At 39.0% G+C, this 24576-nt stretch overlaps 1 protein-coding gene across 1 annotated transcript in view; it reads right to left on the reverse strand.

Annotated features, from left to right (window-relative positions):
- The window catches only part of LOC124606789 (DNA-directed RNA polymerase III subunit RPC1), a 230844-nt gene that overhangs the window by 86383 nt on the left and 119885 nt on the right, over positions 1 to 24576 (reverse strand). Inside the window, exons 15-16 of the mRNA XM_047138858.1 lie at positions 9328 to 9441; positions 9069 to 9226 (exon numbers count right to left, since the gene is read on the reverse strand). Of these exons, the coding sequence (XP_046994814.1) occupies positions 9069 to 9226; positions 9328 to 9441 (272 nt within the window). The remainder of the gene's footprint in view (positions 1 to 9068; positions 9227 to 9327; positions 9442 to 24576) is intronic.

Here is a 24576-nt window from a genome sequence, read left to right on the forward strand (position 1 = left end):
CAATGAAATTTATACACAACATTGTTTACTTCTTTTCCTTCATTTTTATAACAAATTGTAAAAAAATATTGTATAATTCAAGAGTCATAGAAGAAAAAATGCAAAATTTTAGAGAAAAAAATAAGCATGTGTTTAAAAATATTGTAAAACAAAAACCAGTAAATATTTCTTAACATGGCATTATAACTTTGTAGAGAAATATTCACTGAACATGTAGTCCAAATTTCAGAGCAATATGTTTAATGGTTTTAGAAAAAATGTTCCTTCTATTTGCTAAAATTAACATGGAGGAGATAGATTGTTCCGGATCCCCTTAAGCACAAATTGGCTCTTTTTCCCACTATACTTGACTGTATCATTAAGGCGCTGCTACACCCTTCTGCTATTGCTATAGAACTTAATAACTTAAAGTATATAACTGACAAAAATGAATATCAAGCAAACCATGTATAAAAACTTTATAATAATAAAACCAATAAGAATTCTCTGCACTCAACAAAAATGGCCTTACTGTTAAGAAATACACTAAAATCCTACTTTTAGGTGACACTGCATATCATATAGCTAATTTATTTAAAAATGTGATTTCACTGTGTCCTCTACCACCAATAATGGTGCCAAGTTGCTCTTAATACATAATGAAAAGCCTCCAACTGACAAACTTCTCAAATCTGGAGTACATAAAATATAATGTAATACACTCCTGGAAATGGAAAAAAGAACACATTGACACCGGTGTGTCAGACCCACCATACTTGCTCCGGACACTGCGAGAGGGCTGTACAAGCAATGATCACACGCACGGCACAGCGGACACACCAGGAACCGCGGTGTTGGCCGTCGAATGGCGCTAGCTACGCAGCATTTGTGCACCGCCGCCGTCAGTGTCAGCCAGTTTGCCGTGGCATACGGAGCTCCATCGCAGTCTTTAACACTGGTAGCATGCCGCGACAGCGTGGACGTGAACCGTACGTGCAGTTGACGGACTTTGAGCGAGGGCGTATAGTGGGCCTGCGGGAGGCCGGGTGGACGTACCGCCGAATTGCTCAACACGTGGGGCGTGAGGTCTCCACAGTACATCGATGTTGTCGCCAGTGGTCGGCGGAAGGTGCACGTGCCCGTCGACCTGGGACCGGACCGCAGCGACGCACGGATGCACGTCAAGACCGTAGGATCATACCCAGTGCCGTAGGGGACCGCACCGCCACTTCCCAGCAAATTAGGGACACTGTTGCTCCTGGGGTATCGGCGAGGACCATTCGCAACCGTCTCCATGAAGCTGGGCTACGGTCCTGCACACCGTTAGGCCGTCTTCCGCTCACGCCCCAACATCGTGCAGCCCGCCTCCAGTGGTGTCGCGACAGGCGTGAATGGAGGGACGAATGGAGACGTGTCGTCTTCAGCGATGAGAGTCGCTTCTGCCTTGGTGCCAATGATGGTCGTATGCGTGTTTGGCGCCGTGCAGGTGAGCGCTGCATACGACCGAGGCACACAGGGCCAACACCCGGCATCATGGTGTGGGGAGCGATCTCCTACACTTGCCGTACACCACTGGTGATCGTCTAGGGGACACTGAATAGTGCACGGTACATCCAAACCGTCATCGAACCCACCGTTCTACCATTCCTAGACCGGCAAGGGAACTTGCTGTTCCAACAGGACAATGCACGTCCGCATGTATCCCGTGCCACCCAACGTGCTCTAGAAGGTGTAAGTCAACTACCCGGGCCAGCAAGATCTCCGGATCTGTCCCCCATTGAGCATGTTTGGGACTGGATGAAGCGTTGTCTCACGCGATCTGCACGTCCAGCACGAACGCTGGTCCAACTGAGGCGCCAGGTGGAAATGGCATGGCAAGCCGTTCCACAGGACTACATCCAGCATCTCTACGATCGTCTCCATGGAAGAATAGCAGACTGCATTGCTGCGAAAGGTGGATATACACTGTACTAGTGCCGACATTGTGCATGCTCTGTTGCCTGTGTCTATGTGCCTGTGGTTCTGTCAGTGTGATCATGTGATGTATCTGACCCCAGGAATGTGTCAATAAAGTTTCCCCTTCCTGGGACAATGAATTCACGGTGTTCTTATTTCAATTTCCAGGAGTGTATATGTCTGAGCTTTCACATAGGGCAAAGAGGGAGGACATTTAAGGCCCACTTGCTCAACAAAAACAGCAAAAATTTATGTAAGTTAACTTTTGCAGAACACCTCAAAACAGAGAAACAGCCTCTTTCTCCTGTGTCCTTGCTTAACATGGAAATTTTGCATATAGTTGACAAGGACTACAAAGTGAACCTTTTAAAAGAATTTGAAATATATAAACACTCCTACCTGAATTCAAAAGATCTGTTGAATGATCAACTAGCATTAAAAAACAGGCACGATTTTGATTGCATATCATCTCCTATAAAATTTAAAATCAGACCATTCCTTTGATACATATTACAACTACGTGCCATGGTTTTCTTTTTTTTTCTCGCGTGTATTGTATATAACTTTCTTATATACCTCATTTATATTTTTATACATGCTTTTGTGTATATTCCTTTGTTGGATGCGAGGTCCGCCAGTTATACAAAACACTGTTTTTTCTCAATACCCAAACATGTTTCAGCACCACTGTGCCATCATCAGTGGGTTTTCGTTTTTATTTATTCTGCAATGTGAATATTTTTGTTAAATGATTATAAAATTATATGCATCTTTAGTTCAAACAACATATCGTTTCTTTTTGTAAATACCTTTATTTTGGTGTGCATGAATTTTCTGGACCACTTGTGTGTCAGTTACTACAGGTAGCTTGTCATCTGCAACCAAACGATGTTGATGAGAAAGTTTTTTGCTGGGAGTTAACGCATCTTCAAGGATGTAATTTAGTTTGTTGCAATGTTTTCGCACCTATATTCGTTTTTACTTACTTTTCGTGTGGCGAGCACTTCCATTCTCCGCATCATGCTGAGGTGTTGTGATGCACACGCAACTATAACAAGTATTTTCCACAAATAATGTAGTACAACACTTTTCACTTCACCAAAACACAGTGTGATTGTGGTTTGTTGTGTGTCCCAGCCCAGCCAGTGTTCATTTTTTCACCAGAGAGTTCGGCGCCAAATTTGAATTTTGTTTGCATTTTATCTTTGTGTGTGTGTGTGTGTGTGTGTGTGTGTGTGTGTGTGTGTGTGTGTGTGCGCGCGCGCGTGTGTGTTTTCTGTGCACTTCTTAGCTGTGTGTGTTGTCTTTTATATGGTATTCCTTTTGTGTGTAAACGATGCATCTTTGCAGATTTTAGTGTATCTATTATTTGCGTGTGTGTGTGTGTGTGTGTGTGTGTGTGTGTGTGTGTGTGTGTGTAGACTTTATCTGTTTGTGCTGTTTTCATTTGTAAAGTTCCTTTAATGTGTTAAATAGTGTGCGCTTGCAGAGTGCAGTGTATTCGTTTAAGACCTGTTTTCTTTCTGCTATTGCCTTCTGTATATGGAAGTTTTCCTCAATGGTCAGTTTGCTGAATAGGCTGTGGCTGGGTTTTAGTATTCTTAAGTCTGTTGTTGGCTACAATGTGGTCAGCAAATGTACTATGGGAGCCAATGCTTTTTAAAGCTCTGATATGTTCTGAATATCTGGTTTTGAAGTTTCTGCATGTTTTTCCTATGTGCACTGACTGGCAAGTGTTGCATGTGAGTTCATATATTCCTGATCTGTTAAATTTATCCATGGGTGTTTCTTGTGTTCTGATCTGTTTCTGTGTTGTGTTCTCCATCCTGTATCCTATTTGGAGTCCCTGTTTCTTTAATATGTCGCCTATTCTGTGAATAATCTTGTTATTGTAGGTGAGTATGTGCCACTTCATTTTGTGTGTGTGTGCTGTTTCTCTGTTGTGTCTTGTGTGTGGTCATTGTTTGTGTTTTGTGTTGTTCTGTGCTGGGTGAGGATTTGTGTGTGTGTGTGTGTGTGTGTGTGTGTGTGTGTGTGTGTGTGGTATGTTCATTTTTGTACTGTTTATATATCTTTTGATTTAACTTGTCTACCATATGGGTAGTATAACCATTTTTTACTGCTAGTTGTTTTATTGTGTTTAGTTCTTGTGTGTAGTTCTGTTTGTTCATGGGTGTTCTGTTTACTCTGAGGAACATGAATCTGAGGTTTGCGTGTTTATGTGTCAATGGGTGGTCTGATAGGTTGTGAATGGTGGTGCTTGTGGTTGTCTGTTTCCTGAATATTGTGAAGTTGTGTGTGTTGTTTATTTTATGTATGGTGAGATCTAGAAATTGTAGTGTGTTGTTAGTTTCTGTTTCTAATGTGAAGTTAATTTTTGGGTGTAAGTTGTTTATTTCATTGTGTAGCTGTTCTATGTGTGTATACGGTTCATCAATCAGGCATATTATGTCATTGACATAACAGTACCAGTTAAGAAGCGCACAACACACACACACACACACACACACACACACACACACACACACACACACACACAGATAAAATGCAAACGAAATTCAAATTAGGTGCCATACTCTCTGGTGAATAAATGAACACTGACTGGGCTAGGGCACACAACAAACCACAATCACACTGTGTTTTGGTGAAGTGAAAGTGTTTTACTACATTATTTGTGGAAAATACTTGTTATAGTTACATGTGCTTCACAACATCTCAGCATGATGCGGAGAATGGAAGTGTTGGCCACACGAAAACATAAGTAAAAATGAATGTAGGTGCGAAAACATCACAACAAACTCAATTACATCCTAGAAGATGGGTTAACTTCCAGCAAAAACCTTTCTCATCAACATCGTTTGGTTGCAGATAGCATGCTACCTGTAGTAACTGACACACAAGTGATCCAGAAAATTCATGCACACCAAAATAAAGAAACGATCTGTTGCTTGAACTAAAGATGCACATAATTTATTATGTTATTTAACAAAAATATTCACATTGCAGAATAAATAAAAACGAAAACCCACTGATGATGGCACAGTGGTGCCGAAAAATGTTCGGATACTGAGAAAAAATAGTGTTTTACATAACTAGCGGACCTCACACCCAACAATTTTAACTGCAAACACGGCCTACACAAGGAGCCACAAACCAAAATGATGAATGTGTGTTCCTTGTTGCTAGCACACCAGATACATACATGGGATTCAGTTACTGTAAATGGTCGATCTGTGTTCACAGTAATCACACACACACACACTGATAAGCCAAAACATTATGACCACTGCCCACCATGGCAGCATTGGTCACTGCCTGGTTTCTTTGCAAGCATTGATTGATTTATTGAGAGGGGTTATGGGACCAAAAGGTGAGGTCATCAGTCCCGCAATTCCGAAGTGAGTCACAGAAGAAAGAGGACTGCTAAAAGTGGATGGACCCAGTCAGGGAAGTCAAATTATAAAATAATGATTATTAAAACACACACAGTAAAGGCATAAAAGGTGAGACCAAATCATTTCTTTATAAAAAAAAGGGGGGGGGGGCAGGGGGGCGGCAGTGGGGGTGGGGGGGGTGGGAGGGGGTGGGGGGGGGGGGAGGTGTGGGGGAAGGGGGGGACGCTCATAGTGATACAGACCGAGAAGACTGTGAAAGAAGTCCCAACCACAACCAGCCTGGCTCTGCTCAAGACTAAAAGAGAACCTTATATCTGGAAATAAAAACCACTTTCACAAAGGAAACTGAGGGCCAGTTCAACCATCCGTGGATTGTCTGCTAATATTAAATGTAAGGAATCAGGAAGGCTATACTTAACACGAAGGGCCGAAAGAAGGGACATTCCACCAATATGTGAGACATCGTCAATCTGGCTCCACAACCATATTGCGGTGGTGGGCGTTACGTAGGAGGAAACAATGGGTTAGCCGGGTATGACCAATGTGTAAATGGCATAAAACAAATGCTTCAGAGCACACTGTTCATTGTACATTGCTGAAAGTGGAGCTCCACAGCAGACCCCCCCCCCCCCCCTCCCATGTTCACATGTTGACCCAACAACATCATATCAGTGACTATTGAGATTCGAACATCAGTCAATGGAAACATGTTGGTTCTTCAGGTGAACCACAGGTTTGCTACACTAGGTCACTGCTCATCTCCACAAATACCGTTATCAAGGTGAATGGCAGCTCAAAATGTGCAGTGCGCCATTGACACAGGTTGGCGAGAACAGTATTATGCTATAGAGAGATTCTCCTGCGCTTGCAGGGGAGGGACCTGTGGCAGTAATGGAAAGTGTGCTGACAGCTGCAAACCACCTACATCCCTTCGTGATTGAGATCTTCCCAAACGGTGATACCATTTTTCAGAAATGGATTTTTCCATGTCTCAGAGACTAAAACATGCTACAGTGGTTTTATGAGCATTACAGTGAACTCATGTTGACGTCTCAGTGATCAAATACACCTGGCATAAATCAAATGGAACCCATCTGGATTGCTACTGGATGCCGTCACTGCATACACAAATCAGAGGCTGATTATTTACATGAATTATGTGACATCTAACGGCACATACCTCCGCAGAACTACCAACAAACTGTCGGATCCCTGATATGAAAATCAGTTATGTATTTCATTCCAAACACAGACAAACAAGCTATTAAACAGGTGGTCATAATGTTTTGACTCATCAGTGTACAATATGCACAATTGTGGACATATCATGGCATCATGCATCTATGAAGAAGTCACAGACATCTGCTGAACCAATACTAAGTAAGTTTCTGTAATATACTTCTTATACTTCGCATACATTTAGAGCCAAGGTCTAAAGATTTATGATATCCCTAATTTTGTAGTCTTCTTAAGAAAACTAATTAATTTGTAGAAACTGGTAAAGCATAATAAAAAATATATTTGCAACTTATGACTGAATTTCGTTCTGAAAAAAATTTAAAAAATACTTGACGAAACTGATCTCTCCATTCCTATTTCCAAATATTACTTATGAAGGGCACTGCAACTAATTTCAACCTTAATGGTTCCATAAAGATGAAGGATCATATACAAAGGGCAAGGTGTAAGATTTCTAATAGAAGTGGTGTAGAACTAAGAGAGAAAACATGTAATACATATACATAGAATAAAGTCAGAGAATAGGATGCTACAGAAATGAATTTCTAAAACTTTGTACAAAAATACTGGCCATATCATTGCGATGAGGATTTTAAAATGTCATTTAAGGAAACAATAACCAAAAAATACCTTTTTTCACTAAAATGTTTTACAGAAGTTGATCTTCACTTGTGTTGGTCACATTGATGCACCTGAACATTTACGTATTGTAAGACAAGGCTCACAAAATATGAAGCAATTCTGTACCATCTTTGCCATAGCCAACAATGGAGGCTTCTTTGTAACTACCAGTTTCAATTTTTGACTTAAGGTTTTTAGTGGTACAACAGTTATTCACAACATTAGAAAACCAAATAGCATGGGACTTACGAAGACTGAGCACAACTTGTGATAACAGCCCAATTCTAACCACTGATCAAACAAGGCACAAAATAAATCAATGAAACCAGTTCTCTTTAAAGCATAATCAACTGGCGACGCACTACAGTGTAATCAATTATGGATAAATACAGAATTGCCAGCCTGCGTCTATTATTGAAAACATGGAACCTGCACTGCATTTTTGTCATGCTATACCGATGCCTCTCCTTTAGTCTTTTTCTTCTTCTTGTTTATCCTGGCTTCTTGAGATCTCTTGTGAAGAGGCACAATACAACATATTCCGTAGTGGTGTAGGACAATCAATGAAATTACACAACAGTTAATAATTTAACTTTTGAAACTGCCAGTTTACTGGCATTTATGGAAAGAAAAACACTCACATACTCTCATGTGGTCAGCACACTTCGTGTAACATTGTGTGTGTGTAATAGGCCTTACTACGTCACAAATCGTTCTAATGAATTAATTAAGCTGCTTTACAGTGTTCTAGGCAACATAATCAACAAGGTGATAAGAGTCTCAATTGAAACTGGACTTCAATATTTTGAATAAACTTTCAGTCTCCCCCCCCCCCCCCCCCCCTCAAAATCAGCACTTGTCTCAAAATTAATTTCCAGCTTCGTGCATTAAGTACAAACGCATTTGCAACTATTGTACTTCATTTACTGGACAGCTCGATCACGCACTGGCATGTAACATATTTCAAATCAAGCACACAGATTTTAGTTTTCCCTAATGGGAATTGTAATAACATGATATGTCTATCTCACATAAAGTTTAAATGAAACTGGATTTACTCTCCATTCGGCTTAAGAGCACAAAATAAAATTCACCACATAGGTCAGCGAACTGTACATGCACACTTTTAGCACTCTAAGTGATAACTCGTCTCAGAGTAAAAGCCGACCATAAATTCACACTTTTTATTATGAATACAAAATTCAAAACACCTTTATATTAAACAAATAAATTATGGCATGTAATTACTAACTAAACATTTCCGATTCTGAATAAACTTCAAGAACTTGTATTTCATAATCAATAAAATTTTATCGCCTGAGAGAAATTATTAGTTTGCTAAAACGGATTCAGATTATAGTCAATTCGTGTCTGGACGATGACGTCACAAATTGACACTTGCTTGGAATGAATGAAAAATACCTGTACTGAAAAATACTGTCTCTTGGGTAACTTAATGACTTTTATACCAAATTTGGTGCCCCTTCTATCACTACAGTGCCTTCTTATCAGCAGAAGAAAAGCAGCAGCAGCAGTAATTCAGTTAAGGAACTATTTATCAAATAAGATTTAATTATACATTATATTCAGTTATTGGGCACCTTGTGGGTAAATGAAAGACTACAAAATGCAATATTTCGAATCAAGACTTTTTGACATTTAACAAGATTAACTAACAGTGCAACTAATCACATCTTGTTCTGATGAAAAATAGTACATCCATACAATGTTATTCTTGCAAGAGTTAGAATATTTACCAAAATCATAAATGTACACAAAAACTACTCACATAATTTACAACCATTGAACTTCGACAGTTTGTAACTGTTGATGTTCAGTGGAAATTAGTTATGCAAGTAGTCTCTGAATGCCACTTACCTTTACTAGCCTTCGTTGCATGTAACCAGTTTCAGCTGTTTTCACAGCTGTGTCAACTAAGCCTTCACGGCCACCCATAGTATGGAAGAAAAACTCTGTTGGAGTTAAACCAGAATAGAAGCTGTTTTGCACAAAGCCTTTTGCAGCTGGAATTTTTGCTATTAAAAACAGAGAAAAACCAAATCTTATGATCACTTAATGCAAAGCAAAGGGTTATTAATAAAAATATTGCCTTTTTACTACTAAATGTTGTTCTTACAATGTCGTTCAAAATGAGGTAAGGCTCTGTCCTCAAAGCCATTCGGGACACGATGTCCACTAATGGCCTGCTGTCCGACACAGGCAATCATCTGAGATATGTTAATAAATGACCCTGTGCAAAGAAAGTGAATATCAAAATTTGTAACAAAAGGAAACACATTTACAATGTTACATATCAGATTATGTAAGTTCACTTACATGCTTAGTGTATACTTCGCCATTTTCTTGAAGACACATGCACCATATATTATGAATAAACAATGTTAACCAAATAACATGTAAAACTGTGTAGTTTCTTTTCTGACATCTGTATACACACCATAATGTAATCAATTAAAACACTTCAGTTGATTAACAGCATATGAATTTCATTAATGGAACAAAGGAGTCTATCTCCACAAGCAGTATTATACAATGTGAGGCACAAAGCAGCTGAAGCATCCATTCCAAGACTGTCCAGATGGCTTAGAAAACAGATTGTCCCATGATGCAGTACCAGATTCTGCTTTGACAACTGGGTACTGGTGTACAGTTTAAATGTAGCCCATGGCAGTATATTTGCAGCTTTTTGAAATGCAAGAACTAAATCCCCAATATGCCAAAAGGAGAGCAAGGAAATATTTTGTAAGAAATTCATGAATTCCATTAACTGCTGCACAACTTTAAGAGTCAGTAACATGGGCTTCAGGAAGTACACCCTCTCTTATGGCACTAGTAAAAAAAAATGATATTTTGAGACATACTCCTATAATTATGGTTCAGGCAACAATGGAGCAATTTTTGAATAACAATGCCTCAATCATTCAATCACACAAACTACAGCATTATAAACTGTCTGCAGAACCAAGAAGTGGGAATGTTATGTTTCTTCTTCAATTACAAAAAATCACACAAGCATTGGTTGGCTTTCTGTGGGGATGGACTTGCAAGAAACTATTCTAGATCCTGATGAAATTCATTAAGCTATACTCAAGCATTTATACTAAAGATGCAAACCTCCATTCTTTTAGTAGCATCTGCCCCCATTGGACAGAAAGGCAATGCCATAAGGTAGCTCCCAGTTCTGACAGCAATAGAAGATGTGTTGGAATTGGAGGTATTGAAATGGTGTGTTCTACCTGTAATTTTGACCAGGAAGAACAATCTTCCTCACCCTTCTAAGTGTTGACATTGCCAGATGTTCCCAAAATCTGCTGATAGGTGACGATTGTTCCATTTGTTAATTATTTGAATTGTTGTTCTCCTTTGTCATTCATCCCTCAACAACTGTGAGTGGAAAGTGGTGTGGAATGTCCTCAAGCTGAGACAGCATGAGGACAGGTGATGACATTTGCAATAGTTGAGGGTGTGGGTCTCCCTGCAGTTCTAGCCCATATCGGTGGTTCTGCTCAAGGCTAGTGCACATTAAATCCATGGAACGTACTCGTGCTACCTCATTGTTCAAACACAGATGGCTAGCAGTTCACTCTGATGAATATCTGTTCACATGGTTTCCTTTCAGGAACTGATCATTCAGGAAGACACATCCATACTGGATCGCAAGGAACAAGAGTGGCAGGATGTGTATAGTGCCGATAACATGATAAATATAATGCTTTCCTTAACACACTTCTCATGCTCTTTGAGAGTTGCTTTCCAATAGAACGTTCTAAACAGGGTACTAACAGTAATAAGCAGCCTGGGTGGCTGACTACATCTACATCTACATTTATACTCCGAAAGCCACCCAACGGTGTGTGGTGGAGGGCACTTTACGTGCCACTGTCATTACCTCCCTTTCCTGTTCCAGTCGCGTATGGTTCGCGGGAAGAACGACTGTCTGAAAGCCTCCGTGGGCGCTCTAATCTCTCTAATTTTACATTCGTGATCTCCTTGGGAGGTATAAGTAGGGGGAAGCAATATATTCGATACCTCATCCAGAAACGCACCCTCTCGAAACCTGGCGAGCAAGCTACACCGCGATGCAGAGCGCCTCTCTTGCAGAGTCTGCCACTTGAGTTTATTAAACATCTCCGTAACGCTATCACGGTTACCAAAAAACCCTGTGATGAAACGCACCGCTCTTCTTTGGATCTTCTCTATCTCCTCCGTCAAACCGATCTGGTACGGATCCCACACTGATGAGCAATACTCAAGTATAGGTCAAACGAGTGTTTTGTAAGCCACCTCCTTTGTTGATGGACTACATTTTCTAAGCACTCTCCCAATGAATCTCAACCTGGTACCCGCCTTACCAACAATTAATTTTAAATGATCATTCCACTTCAAATCGTTCCGCACGCATACTCCCAGATATTTTACAGAAGTAACTGCTACCAGTGTCTGTTCCGCTATCATATAATCATACAATAAAGGATCCTTCTTTCTATGTATTCGCAATACATTACATTTGTCTATGTTAAGGGGCAGTTGCCACTCCCTGCACCAAGTGCCTATCCGCTGCAGATCTTCCTGCATTTCGCTACAATTTTCTAATGCTGCAACTTCTCTGTATACTACAGCATCATCCGCGAAAAGCCGCATGGAACGTCCGACACTATCTACTAGGTTGGTTGGTTGTTTTGGGGAAGGAGACCAGACAGCGAGGTCATCGGTCTCATCGGAGTAGGGAAGGACGGGGAAGGAAGTCGGCCGTGCCCTTTGAAAGGAACCATCCCGGCATTTGCCTGGAGCGATTTAGGGAAATCACGGAAAACCTAAATCAGGATGGCCGGACGCGGGATTGAACCGTCGTCCTCCCGAATGCGAGTCCAGTGTCTAACCACTGCGCCACCTCGCTCGGTATCTACTAGGTCATTTATATATATTGTGAAAAGCAATGGTCCCATAACACTCCCCTGTGGCACGCCAGAGGTTACTTTAACGTCTGTAGACGTCTCTCCATTGATAACAACATGCTGTGTTCTGTTTGCTAAGTGGGATAAGGATATCATATAGAACAAAGCAGGAATTATATCAAAATGTTATAAGTAGTCACAGTCAAGTTGCAGTAAGCCCACTGCAAACAGTATTGTAAGGTGCTTAAAAATGTTATTGGGAAGGCAAAGAGTGTGTGGAATGCAAATAGAATAGCTAATTCACAGGATAAAATTAAAACCATATGGTCAGTTGTGAAGGAAGTGTCTGGTCAGCAGCACAAGGTCGACGATATAAAGTCAGTTTGCAGTAAAAATATTTCTGTTACTGACAAATCAGATATATATACAATATTTAACAATCATTTTTGGAGCATTGCTGGTGAATTAAATAAATATTTAGTTTCTACAGGGAATCGTATAACTCTTGGCAAATGCCTTTCTGCGACTGATGTCTGAAATACTCCTCTGTGATACAGACAAGGGATGGACTGCCTAGCAGAATACTGAAGTACTAAGCTGCAGATGTTAGCCCTGTATTTAGCCATATTTGTAATTTTTCCTTTAGGAATGGTCAGTTTCCTGAACAATTAAAGTACTCAATAGTAAAGCCGCTTTTTAAAAAGGGAGAAAGGGACAACATATACAATTTTTAGACCTATTTCTATGACATCAGTGTTTGCTAAAATTATTGACAAGGCTGTGTACGTAAGGATAATTGATTATTTTATATAACACGTTTTTCTATGTTGTTCAGATAGATAGTAAAGTGTCGTGGAAAGCCCATGTTCAGGATCTTGTTCAAAGACTTAATGCTGCCATTTTTACTATTCGAATGGTATCTGAAGTGAGTGATCGTTTGACACGAAAATTAGTCTACTTTGTTTATTTTCATTCGCTTATGTCATATGGTATTACATTCTGGAGTAACTCTTCCCATTCTGAAAGGATGTTTTTGGCTCAGAAACAGGCGTTTCAGGAAATATGTGGTTTAAGTCCACGAACCCCTTGTCGACCCCTGTTCATGAGTCTGGGTATTTTGATATTGGCCCCTCAGTATATATATTCCTTACTGTCATTTCTTGTTAACAATATTAGCTTATTCCCAAGAATAAGCAGCTTTCACTTGGTGAATACATGATAGAAAACAAACCTGCATTTGAATCTGACTTCCGTAACTCTTCTGCAGAAAGGTGTGCAGTATACTGCTGCATCCACTTTCAATAAGCTACCACTCGAATTCAAAAATCTTAGCAGTAATCCACACACTTTCAAATCGAAACTGAAGAGTTTCCTCATGGGTCACTCGTTCTATTCTGTTGACGAGTTCCTTGAAAAAGTAAGCTGATTCTTGTTGTATTGTTGATTGCGCTTACTTAAACTTATGGACTTTTTTGGGGGTTCATAAACATTTTATTTTCATCTGTCATTACTTTCATGTTGTACTTTTCATGTACTGACACATTTCATGACCTTGGAGATTTGCTCCTCAATTTGGTCCTATGGAACTTGACATGTAAGTAAATAAATAAATGTAAGCCAATGCAGCTACATACTGGACAGTAACCACACAAGCACAGTTGGGCAAAATGTATCTGAATGACAAATAATGAACACAGATAAAAATTATTATACATTACGCATGAAAAACTAATAGAGCTACTCATACGAATCACCATTAATTTTTGTGAATAATAATATTTATTCTTCTACTGTGAACAATGGATTTCCAAATAAGGGACAAATTTGAAACCTAAAGGCATTAATTGCTCCAATTCTATGTCATATGTCAAACAAATGTTTCTTTGTGGCTTTGTTTTCAGGACAACTTTTTCTTTTTTCAACAAACTCCTCATCATAAAGTTTGCTTGGTTTTGGATTATTTTCCACTGCAATATATTAAAAGAAATATGTTCTATACATGCAAAAAAGCATAATGCTGCATTATATCTCCTTAAAATTGACTTTATTTCAGGATAATGATGAAAGAATTTCAAATCACGATCTTCTAGAGAAAAAATTGAGAAATCCTCAATTCTGCTCTAGATTTTGGTTGTGATTTCACATCAGCTTCATCTCCTTGGTCCCATTCAGAATAGTAAAATAAATTTTCTTATTATGTCACATAGCTTCATTCAGTCACCTGATTGCTTCAGCATTTCTTTGGCTATAATAGGTCTGTAATTCGCTGTAAGTCTCCCTTGGTCATGGGCAGCAATACAGGCAAATTAGTGGTTTTTAAATCATTATTAAGGCAGTGCTCCAATAGTTGCTGGTTCTTTATTTGCTGCACGAAGGGAGAAAAATGTCTTCAAGTCATCTCTTGATGCATTTGCAACATGGCGTTGCCAGTGTGCTGTAATATTGTGCGTTCTTATATGTAATAACTCAGTGTCACTTATGAAATTTTACAATCCCAAAGCTCTATGTAACTGCACAGTCATATGTGAGATATAAAAGCTATTCCATTCTGTAATGTAAAGATCACTCAGACTTTGTCCTAGAATGATTTCAATTATGTCTAATGGCTTTGGACACCCATCAGCATTCAGCAAAGTGTTATAATTTTGTGATTCATTTTGGCTAATGCCATTTCAGGACGCTCCAAATTTAAAGTTTATTGACATTAGTCTTACCAACCACACAGCTCCTACTTTGTTCACTATATCCTAGTGTTAGCAATTTTTGTATAACTGAGGAAGGAATTGCAGATTTGGGTCTCTGCTGGCTGCATTCTCATCTTTGTCTAACTATGCAGAATCAGTCCACATGTTGTTAGGGCAAAGGAGGGGAAGAAGTACTAACACGTGCAGAGTCAGTTGAACTAGGTCATATTGGAAATGTAACTGCTACAGTCATTTGCCTACAACACATGACGGTTGGCTGAACACTGCTGTACACTGGTTTATTGGAGGCCTTCCTCAGACCTTTGAATCATCTTATGAGTCTGTTATATGAGGACCTATAGTTCAAGATGTACTCCATAACATGTTTCAACTTGACTTGTCAATTTATCTCCCCCCCCCCCCCCCCCCTCAATTGTTAGAGGTGAAAGAACTGATAAGGGAGAGAAAAAACTCTGGGACCAATGTGTGCTTGTACCCCAAATGTTTAGCTTTACAGCCTGGAATGAACCCACTGAGCCACACTTATATATAAATGTTAATGAACTACTTATCAAAGAGAAACTATGCTGAGCGAGAGGAACAAACACTGGTGCTATATGACACAGTTCTGTTCCAGAAGCAAACAAATAAAATGCATTTGTATTCCATGTTATTCATTATTTAAATTACAAATAACAAGCAATAAATAATTACTTGTATCCATAGAATGTGATAATACCTTTATCTATGAACAATTTGTATGTGAAAAGTTTTTTTCAATCATTTATTTATTCAAACAATTATCCAGATAGAGATTTACTTGACTAATGGCCATCTCTGCACACAAACAGGCAATCAGAAGTAGAGATCAATGTCTGATACTGACTATGGTACAGAGCTGTGGTCCAACCTTGCCATCTGTGAGGATGAGACTTTCAACAATGCAGTGCTGGTTAGTTGCTAGTAGTGCCCTATTGAATGTTACATGCACTGAAGTCCCCAAGGAGGAGGAAGGGAAGGGGTAACTGCTTGAGAAGGTCTCTGAGAAACTACACCTATAGGGTGATACAGTGTGTGGTATACAATTGTTATTTTCAGTGACCCCCCCCCCCTCCCACACACACACACACACACACACACACACACACACACACACACACACACATTTTAAAGATAACTGCTTGTAATTCAGTGGTAAATGTGACTGGTGAGAGTGCATGTGATTCACAAACACAGTCAGTCCTCTTTTGGCATCCTCATCACCAAGGATGTCCCTTTTCTGCACCCTACAACCATTTAGTGTAGCAGTATTATTAGCTTTATAATATGCCACCCGCAGAGACAAATCTAGTGATCATCCCTACGCCAAGAGCTTCAGTTCTTTTTCACGAGTCCTGAATCTATACATACTGACAGCCATTTTAGCAGATATGTTTATTTTGCTCATTGGTCTTAGTGGGGAGTTCAGGACATTGGCAGGAGATTTTCTTGATCTCTAGCATGTATTCTGAGTTCTATGAGTTCTATTCCTAAAGCTAGCGCTCTCTCTCTCTCTCTCTCTCTCTCTCTATCTCTCTATCTATCTATCTATCTATCTATCCATCCATCCATCCATCTCCCCCCCAACCCCATATAAGAGATTTCTGATTTTTAAATTTATTTCCTGAGAGCTTATGTTCCTTTTTATTGGAGAAGGTGGTGCATGTTGAGATGGGGATATATGGCTACCATTTGATGGAGGTATGTTATCAGATACATCTATCATTGAGACTGTCTTCTGTTTTATAGGTAGTGGTGGTCTCAAATTTCCTACTAGAAACTGTGGGCAGCTTCAAAGGTATGTTTATAGGTGCAGATAGTACTTACAACAGTAAAACCTTGTGTCAGTGTAGCACTGTGTAACCCTTTGGCAGCTTGCTTGAGGGTAAATGTGAACAACATAGCAAACACCATGTGAGTGCACTGCTTCAGTGTGAGATATTCATTTGTGGTCACCGGTTCTTAAATTTTTTCCCTCAGTAAACACAGCACAGTATTTTGCAACTTACAAAAAATGGAGGTAAATAAAATAATGTTCCTGGCTAGTGTGTAGTTGATTCACTGAAAAGATGCCCCCATGCCCCAGACCATCATAGTCCTATGTTGCCAACTGTAGTCCCCACAGGGCGACCTATGAAATGCGCTTATATTTCAAGATTTGAATTCTTCAGTTAAATTAAAATTCTTTCAGAGAGAGGGGAGGTATGAACAAACTGCCCCCAGACCAAAGATACAAGAAATTTTTATTGTCTGAATTTCACAAAGAGGCCATCTTTTCGTCCACTGCCTTTCCATTGATATGATAACAATGAACTGCTTCACACCGAAATAGGCTGAATCATCATCTGCTAAACTGCCCTGCCAATTAAATGATGCCACAGGATCTTCTGTTCTGAGCTGCCACCAGAGCAGACATTAAATTGTTTAGTCTTCATTCCCCTTCTCCTCCAAGATGGGTCTGGGGCTAGTAGAGTTACCTTCTCTCATCCCCCTGGCAATCCTCCTCATGTAATCCTCATGAGCAAATAAACCAATATACTCTCTTTTCTGGACATGAGTGTCATATATTAATTCCAGTCTTGACTACACCGCAAAGTACATGTACATCACATTATTCAAAGCTCTGCTCAGCCTGCACCACAAATCCTCATATATCAGAACTTCTGATGCTTGTAGCATCACTAAGGGGTTCAGTATGTAGGGTCATATCTTCAGGCAAATGAATCCTGTTTTATTGTATTGTGAAATGTTGGAATGTCAAATACAAGTGTGAAATCCATTGCCTCTTCCAACTTCCTCTTTACTGATTTCATGATGATGCAGACATTCCTCTCCTCCTAGAGGTCTGATTGTAAGGATGTCTTTAAGAACTCTGCATGTTACAACACCTTGCTAAAACTGAAGATCTTCTGCAATTCTACTAAAATGGGAATATTCTCAGAGCAGAGCATTAGCCTGATGACATGTTGTTGTTTTAGTTAAATCAGTTGACATGAGATCATTTTGTCTGTTCAAATATTTCAGCTACCCTCTAGATATAAAATGGGTGCACTTTTTCAAATGACACATCCTCACTTTATAGCCAGAAATATATCCCAAGACATATCATCTATGAAGATGATTGTTTTGGAGAACAGTCTTCTCTAGTTCTATTAACTTGTGTGTGCTTCACACCAATTTTTGTTCAGAGGAAGGAAAATAAAAGAGCTCCAGATATGTGAGCAGACTTGGCACAACTGATGTGCAGCAGGTGACACAGAGACTTCTCAATAATGACTGTTTTGTCTCAACAGTCATCCAACTCACCAATGCGCAGCTAACCTTCATGTGTTTGAGATGTTCACATCATCCTTACGATTTGATAATTAAGCATAGGCCCTGCTGCTGTCTCACAAACATACCAACATCACAAAGCTTTAGGTGTCAGTGTTCACCTTGCGCATTCATAGCTATTTAAAGGAAAAATCTACAGGGACTCATTGAACCAGTAGAAGTTTCACAGTTATGAACCATTGCAAGCAACATAACCACAGTACCGCACAAAATATTTATGATGATGGATGAACTAGAGGAGGGATGAGCCAAATGTAGAGGATACTAATAATGCATAAGAAGTTAGTGGTGAAATACATTTTTGTATGTAACACCTTAAAGGTAACAGTGTTGTGAAGTGTGACTATGTAGTCACATGAAAGGGAGAATAAAAGACAAGAATATAACAACAAAACCAGAATTGATTTTATCAGGTCGTTGATGCTGTTGGAGTAAAAACATATAAAACTTTAGAGTATCATGTCATTTACTGTTCATGACTTTCTCTCTGCCACATTCTGTATGGAGAAACAGTGGCTGCTCCTGGGAACACACACTTACTGGATGCAGTAAAGGTAAACTGAACATATCATGCATTTGCTGCCCATAGATATGAGATCACTGTTCTATGTTTAATATTGAACACCCTAAAGGGTGACTCTTTTATGAGATGGACTGCTTCATGAGGAACAAATATGATTGGGTTCTTAACTCCCCTGCAGCGCAGACAGCATACTGAGTCAAACTCTGCAACTCTCTTAACTAAATGTATTACAGGTCACACAAAACTTAGAGACTGATAAATGACAATACTGGCATTAGACCTCTGTAGACAGGATATCAGTATGTGAACTGGTCATGCTGATCTCAGACACTGAGATTTAGAAGAACTCAGGTCTGGGCTATGAAGATATCTCTGCCTAGATTTCATGTATCTCATCAAACTCTTTGGCACTGGTGCATTGAGATATCATGGGTTGGATTGTCAAGAGGACTGATGGAACTCATGCAGTGACTTCTGGTCTTGGAGTATACCCGGTACTTCTGCACCTGCATCTTGATACATGAAGTTGCACTAAATAGAAAATATTCTAATCATCAGAATTATGGAAAAAAATTGACCAGGGAGGAAATACGGATGTAAACTTTACTGTAAAGAAAAACTGAAACAGTATGACAGATAAAGGACTGGGCATAATAGCAGGACTTGTTTTAAAAATAAAAAAATAAAAATAAGAAAAGCTTTTAATACACGGAAATCATTCAAGTTTATGCACTAATATGCTGTCATAAGGAGGAAGAATACAGCAAATTCCATGACAAGGTAATAATATAATTTTAATGTAAAAGTAGAACAAAATCTAAAGAGCAATTTTTCTGCAGGAAAGAATTTTGTGAGAAGAAGAAGAAGAAGAAGAAGAAGAAGATGTTTCTCTTGAACATATTTTTCCAGCAAAAAACTATCAGTAACTGGACTTCTCCAGGAATAAATGTAACTACAAATGAATCAGACAATGTTTCATCAAACAATAAAGATACCCCAATTATCATCCATTTGGAATTGGGAGTCTATAGTGTGTTTCAAATAACATTTCTGTTTTAATTTAGAACAGTGCACTGGCTACCCAGAGCTGTGCTTAAATGAACAGGAAAATTACTGCTGACTTCTTCAATGGATTACTTCCTTCTGTGAGAAACTTACAGGACCGTGCATGTATTTTAGTAGAGCACTAACTCAATATTGCAACCACAGAAGATTTTTCCAGATTTTAGTGCTTCAGGAATGTTGCACTAATGACACTAACTATTCACCTTTACATCAGTCACTGTAAAAAAGACATAATAATAATAATAATATACTGGAACAGAACCATTATAACAGATAAAACAACACCACATAACAAACCTGACATCATACTCACCAGTAAAAAGAAGAAATTAACACAACTAATCGAAATATCCACACCCAATACAACAAATATTCAGAAGAAAACAGGAGAAAAAATTGAAAAATACATCCAACTGGCTGAGGAAGTCAAGGACATGTGGCCTCAGGATAAAGTTGATACTTTCAACTACAGGAGTCATACCACGCAACATCCACCAGTACATCAACGCAATACAGCTACATCCAAACGTATATATACAACTACAGAAATGTGTAATTATTGATACATGTTCAACCACCCGAAAGTTCCTAAATGCAATGTAACATATACCGTACAGTTAAAAGGAAGTCACGCTTGATCAAGGTCCGTGTCACTTTCCATTTTTAACCAGACATAACGTCTGAGAAAGTAAGTAATAATAATAATAATAATAATAATAATAATAATAATAATAATAGTGTGCCCCACTCATGGTTGCTACAAATATTGGAAATATACAAAGTAGATCCTAAATTGATACATTTCCTAAACATAGTAATGAAAAATTGGAAAACCACACTTAATATACAAACAAATTCAAATAATATGACATCACAGCCAAAACAGATTAAGCGTGGAATATACCAAGGAGACTCGTTAAGTCCTTTCTGGTTCTGCCTTGCTCTGAACCCACTATCCAACATGCTAAATAATACAAATTATGGATACAATATCACTGGAACATACCAACACAAAATCACACATTTGCTATACATGTATGATCTAAAACTACTGGCAGCAACAAATCAACAACTCAACCAATTACTAAAGATAACAGAAGTATTCAGCAATGATATAAATATGGCTTTTGGAACAGACAAACGTAAGAAAAATAGCATAGTCAAGGGAAAACACACTAAACAAGAAGATTACATAATGGATAACCACAGCGACTGCATAGAAGCGATGGAAAAAACAGATGCCTATAAATATCTAGGATACAGACAAAAAATAGGAATAGATAATACAAATATTAAAGAAGAACTAAAAGAAAAATATAGACAAAGACTAACAAAAATACTGAAAACAGAATTGACAGCAAGAAACAAGACAAAAGCTATAAACACTTATGCTATACCAATATTGACCTTCTCATTTGGAGTAGTGAAATGGAGTAACACAGACCTAGAAGCACTCAATACACTTACACGATCACAATGCCACAAATATAGAATACATCACATACATTCAGCAACAGAAAGATTCACATTAAGCAGAAAGGAAGGAGGAAGGGGATTTATCGACATAAAGAACCTACATTATGGACAGGTAGACAATTTAAGAAAATTCTTTCTAGAACGAGCAGAAACTAGCAAAATACACAAAGCAATCACTCATATAAATACATCGGCTACACCACTGCAATTTCATAACCACTTCTACAACCCTCTAGATCACATAACATCAACAGATACGAAGAAAGTAAATTGGAAAAAGAAAACACTACATGGCAAGCACCCGTATCATCTAACACAGCCACACATCGATCAAGACGCATCCAACACATGGCTAAGAAAAGGCAATATATACAGTGAGACGGAAGGATTCATGATTGCAATACAGGATCAAACAATAAACACCAGATATTACAGCAAGCATATTATTAAAGATCCCAAAACCACAACAGATAAATGCAGACTTTGCAAACAACAAATAGAAACAGTAGATCACATCACAAGCAGATGTACAATACTAGCAAATACAGAATACCCCAGAAGACATGACAATGTAGCAAAAATAATACATCAACAGCTTGCCTTACAACATAAACTTATAAAACAACACGTTCCCACATACAAATATGCACCACAAAATCTACTGGAGAATGATGAATACAAATTATACTGGAACAGAACCATTATAACAGATAAAACAACAACACATAACAAACCTGACATCATACTCACAAATAAAAAGAAGAAATTAACACAACTAATCGAAATATCCATACCCAATACAACAAATATACAAAAGAAAACAGGAGAAAAAATTGAAAAATACATCCAACTGGCTGAGGAAGTCAAGGACATGTGGCATCAGGATAAAGTTGACATTATACCAATTATACTATCAACTACAGGAGTCATACCACACAATATCCACCAGTACATCAATGCAATACAGCTACATCCAAACTTATATATACAACTACAGAAATCCGTAATTATTGATACATGTTCAATCACCCGAAAGTTCCTAAATGCAATATAACATATACCGTACAGTTAAAAGGAAGTCACGCTTGATCAAGGTCCGCGTCACTTTCCATTTTTGACCAGACATAACGTCTGAGAAAAAGAAAGAATAATAATAATAATAATAATAATAATATCATCATCATCATCATCATCATCATTGTTATTATTATTCTCTATGTGGAGACAACATTCCATTAGAACTACTGACAGCCTTGGGAGAGCCAGTCATGACAAAACTCTACCATCTGGTGAGCAAGATGTATGAGACAGGTGAAATACCCTCAGACTTCAAGAAGAATATAATAATTCCAATCCCAAAGAAAGCAGGTGTTGACAGATGTGAAAATTACCAAACTATCAGTTTAATAAGTCACAGCTGCAAAATACTAACGCGAATTCTTTACAGACGAATGGAAAAACTGGTAGAAGTCGACCTCGGGAAAGATCAGTTTGGATTCCATAGAAATGTTGGAACGCGTGAGGCAATACTGACCTTACGCCTTATCTTAGAAGAAAGATTAAGGAAAGGCAAACCTATGTTTCCAGCAGTTGTAGACTTAGAGAAAGCTTTTGACAATGTTGACTGGAATACTCTCTTTCAAATTCTAAAGGTGGCAGGGGTAAAATACAGGGAGCAAAAGGCTATTTACAATTTGTACAGGAACCAGATGGCAGTTATAAGAGTCGAGGGGCATGAAAGGGAAGCAGTGGTTGGGAAGGGAGTGAGACAGGGTTGTAGCCTCTCCCTGATGTTATTCAATCTGTATATTGAGCAGGCAGTAAAAGAAAAATTCGGAGTAGGTATTAAAATCCATGGAGAAGAAATAAAAACTTTGAGGTTCGCCAATGACATTGTAATTCTGTCAGAGACAGCAAAGGACTTGGAAGAGCAGTTGAACGGAATGGACAGTGTCTTGAAAGGAGAATATAAGATGAACATCAACAAAAGCAAAACAAGGATCATAGAATGCAGTCGAATTAAGTCGGGTGATGCTGAAGGAATTCGATTAGGAACTGAGACACTTAAAGTAGTAAATGAGTTTTGCTACTTGGGGAGCAAAATAACTGATGATGGTCGAAGCAGAGAGGATATAAAATGTAGACTGGCAATGGCAAGGAAAGCTTTTCTGAAGAAGAGGAATTTGTTAACATTGAGTATAGGTTTAAGTGTCAAGAAGTTGTTTCTGAAAGTATTTGCATGGAGTGTAGCCATGTATGGAAGTGAAACATGGACGATAAATAGTTTGGACAGGAAGAGAATAGAAGCTTTCGAAATGTGGTGCTACAGAAGAATGCTGAAGATTAGATGGGTATTGAATAGAATAGGGGAGACGAGTAGTTTGTGGCACAACTTGACAAGAAGAAGGGACCGGTTGGTAGGGCATGTTCTGAGGCATCAAGGGATCACAAATTTAGCATTGGAGGGCAGTGTGGAGGGTAAAAATCGTATAGGGAGTCCAAGAGATGAATACATTAAGCAGATTCAGAAGGATGTAGGTTGCAGTAAGTACTGGGAGATGAAAAAGCTTGCACAGGATATATTAGCATGGAGAGCTGCATCAAACCAGTCTCAGGACTGAAGACCACAACAACAACAACAACATGTGGAGAGGAGAGAAGGGGAGAAGAGGAAAGGACTATGCAAATGTATTGATGGGATAGGAAGTACATTCATACCACCTACCTATTGCAGCAGGTAGGTGGTAAGTAAGTGGAGACCAGGAAGGGTTATGGGAACATATGACATGCCACAGGGAGAGTTCCCAACTGTGCAATTCAGAAAAGGCAGTGTTGGTAGGAACAATCCAGACACTAGAGTCAAGCACATGTTGAGCAGCATCATCATCCCTGGAGTCTTTTGTGGTGGCAGGCTTCAATAAAATCTTCTCAGTTTACAAGCTGTGACACTTCAAATAAAATACTTGAGCTTTCAATAGCTCTCTCCACTACCATCCTCAGAAGTTAAAATCACCAATTCCCAGGGCTGGCAGAGTGTTCCACTTTTATGGGTGTGATAGCAGTATTCGGAAGGTACCAGAGAAGGCCAAAGTGACACACATGCAGAAAGCGAGTTGGGCCGCTAACAACAGCTCTGGCCCACTGTGGGACTGAGTTATGTCACATGGTATGAGGGGCCTGCATCACATTTGAAATGGTCACTCCTGCCTCCCTACAAGCATCAAGCAACTGTTGTTGCTTTTGCTCAACCACAGTAATGGTGTCCATCACAAAATTAAATTTACTGCTGTGATGGCAAGGAATGGCAAGCTTCATTTTGGTAGCAGGAACACACGGATAGGAAAAGTTAA

Source organism: Schistocerca americana, chromosome 1 (genome assembly GCF_021461395.2).
Source record: "Schistocerca americana isolate TAMUIC-IGC-003095 chromosome 1, iqSchAmer2.1, whole genome shotgun sequence".
Taxonomy (NCBI): Eukaryota; Metazoa; Arthropoda; class Insecta; order Orthoptera; family Acrididae; genus Schistocerca; species Schistocerca americana.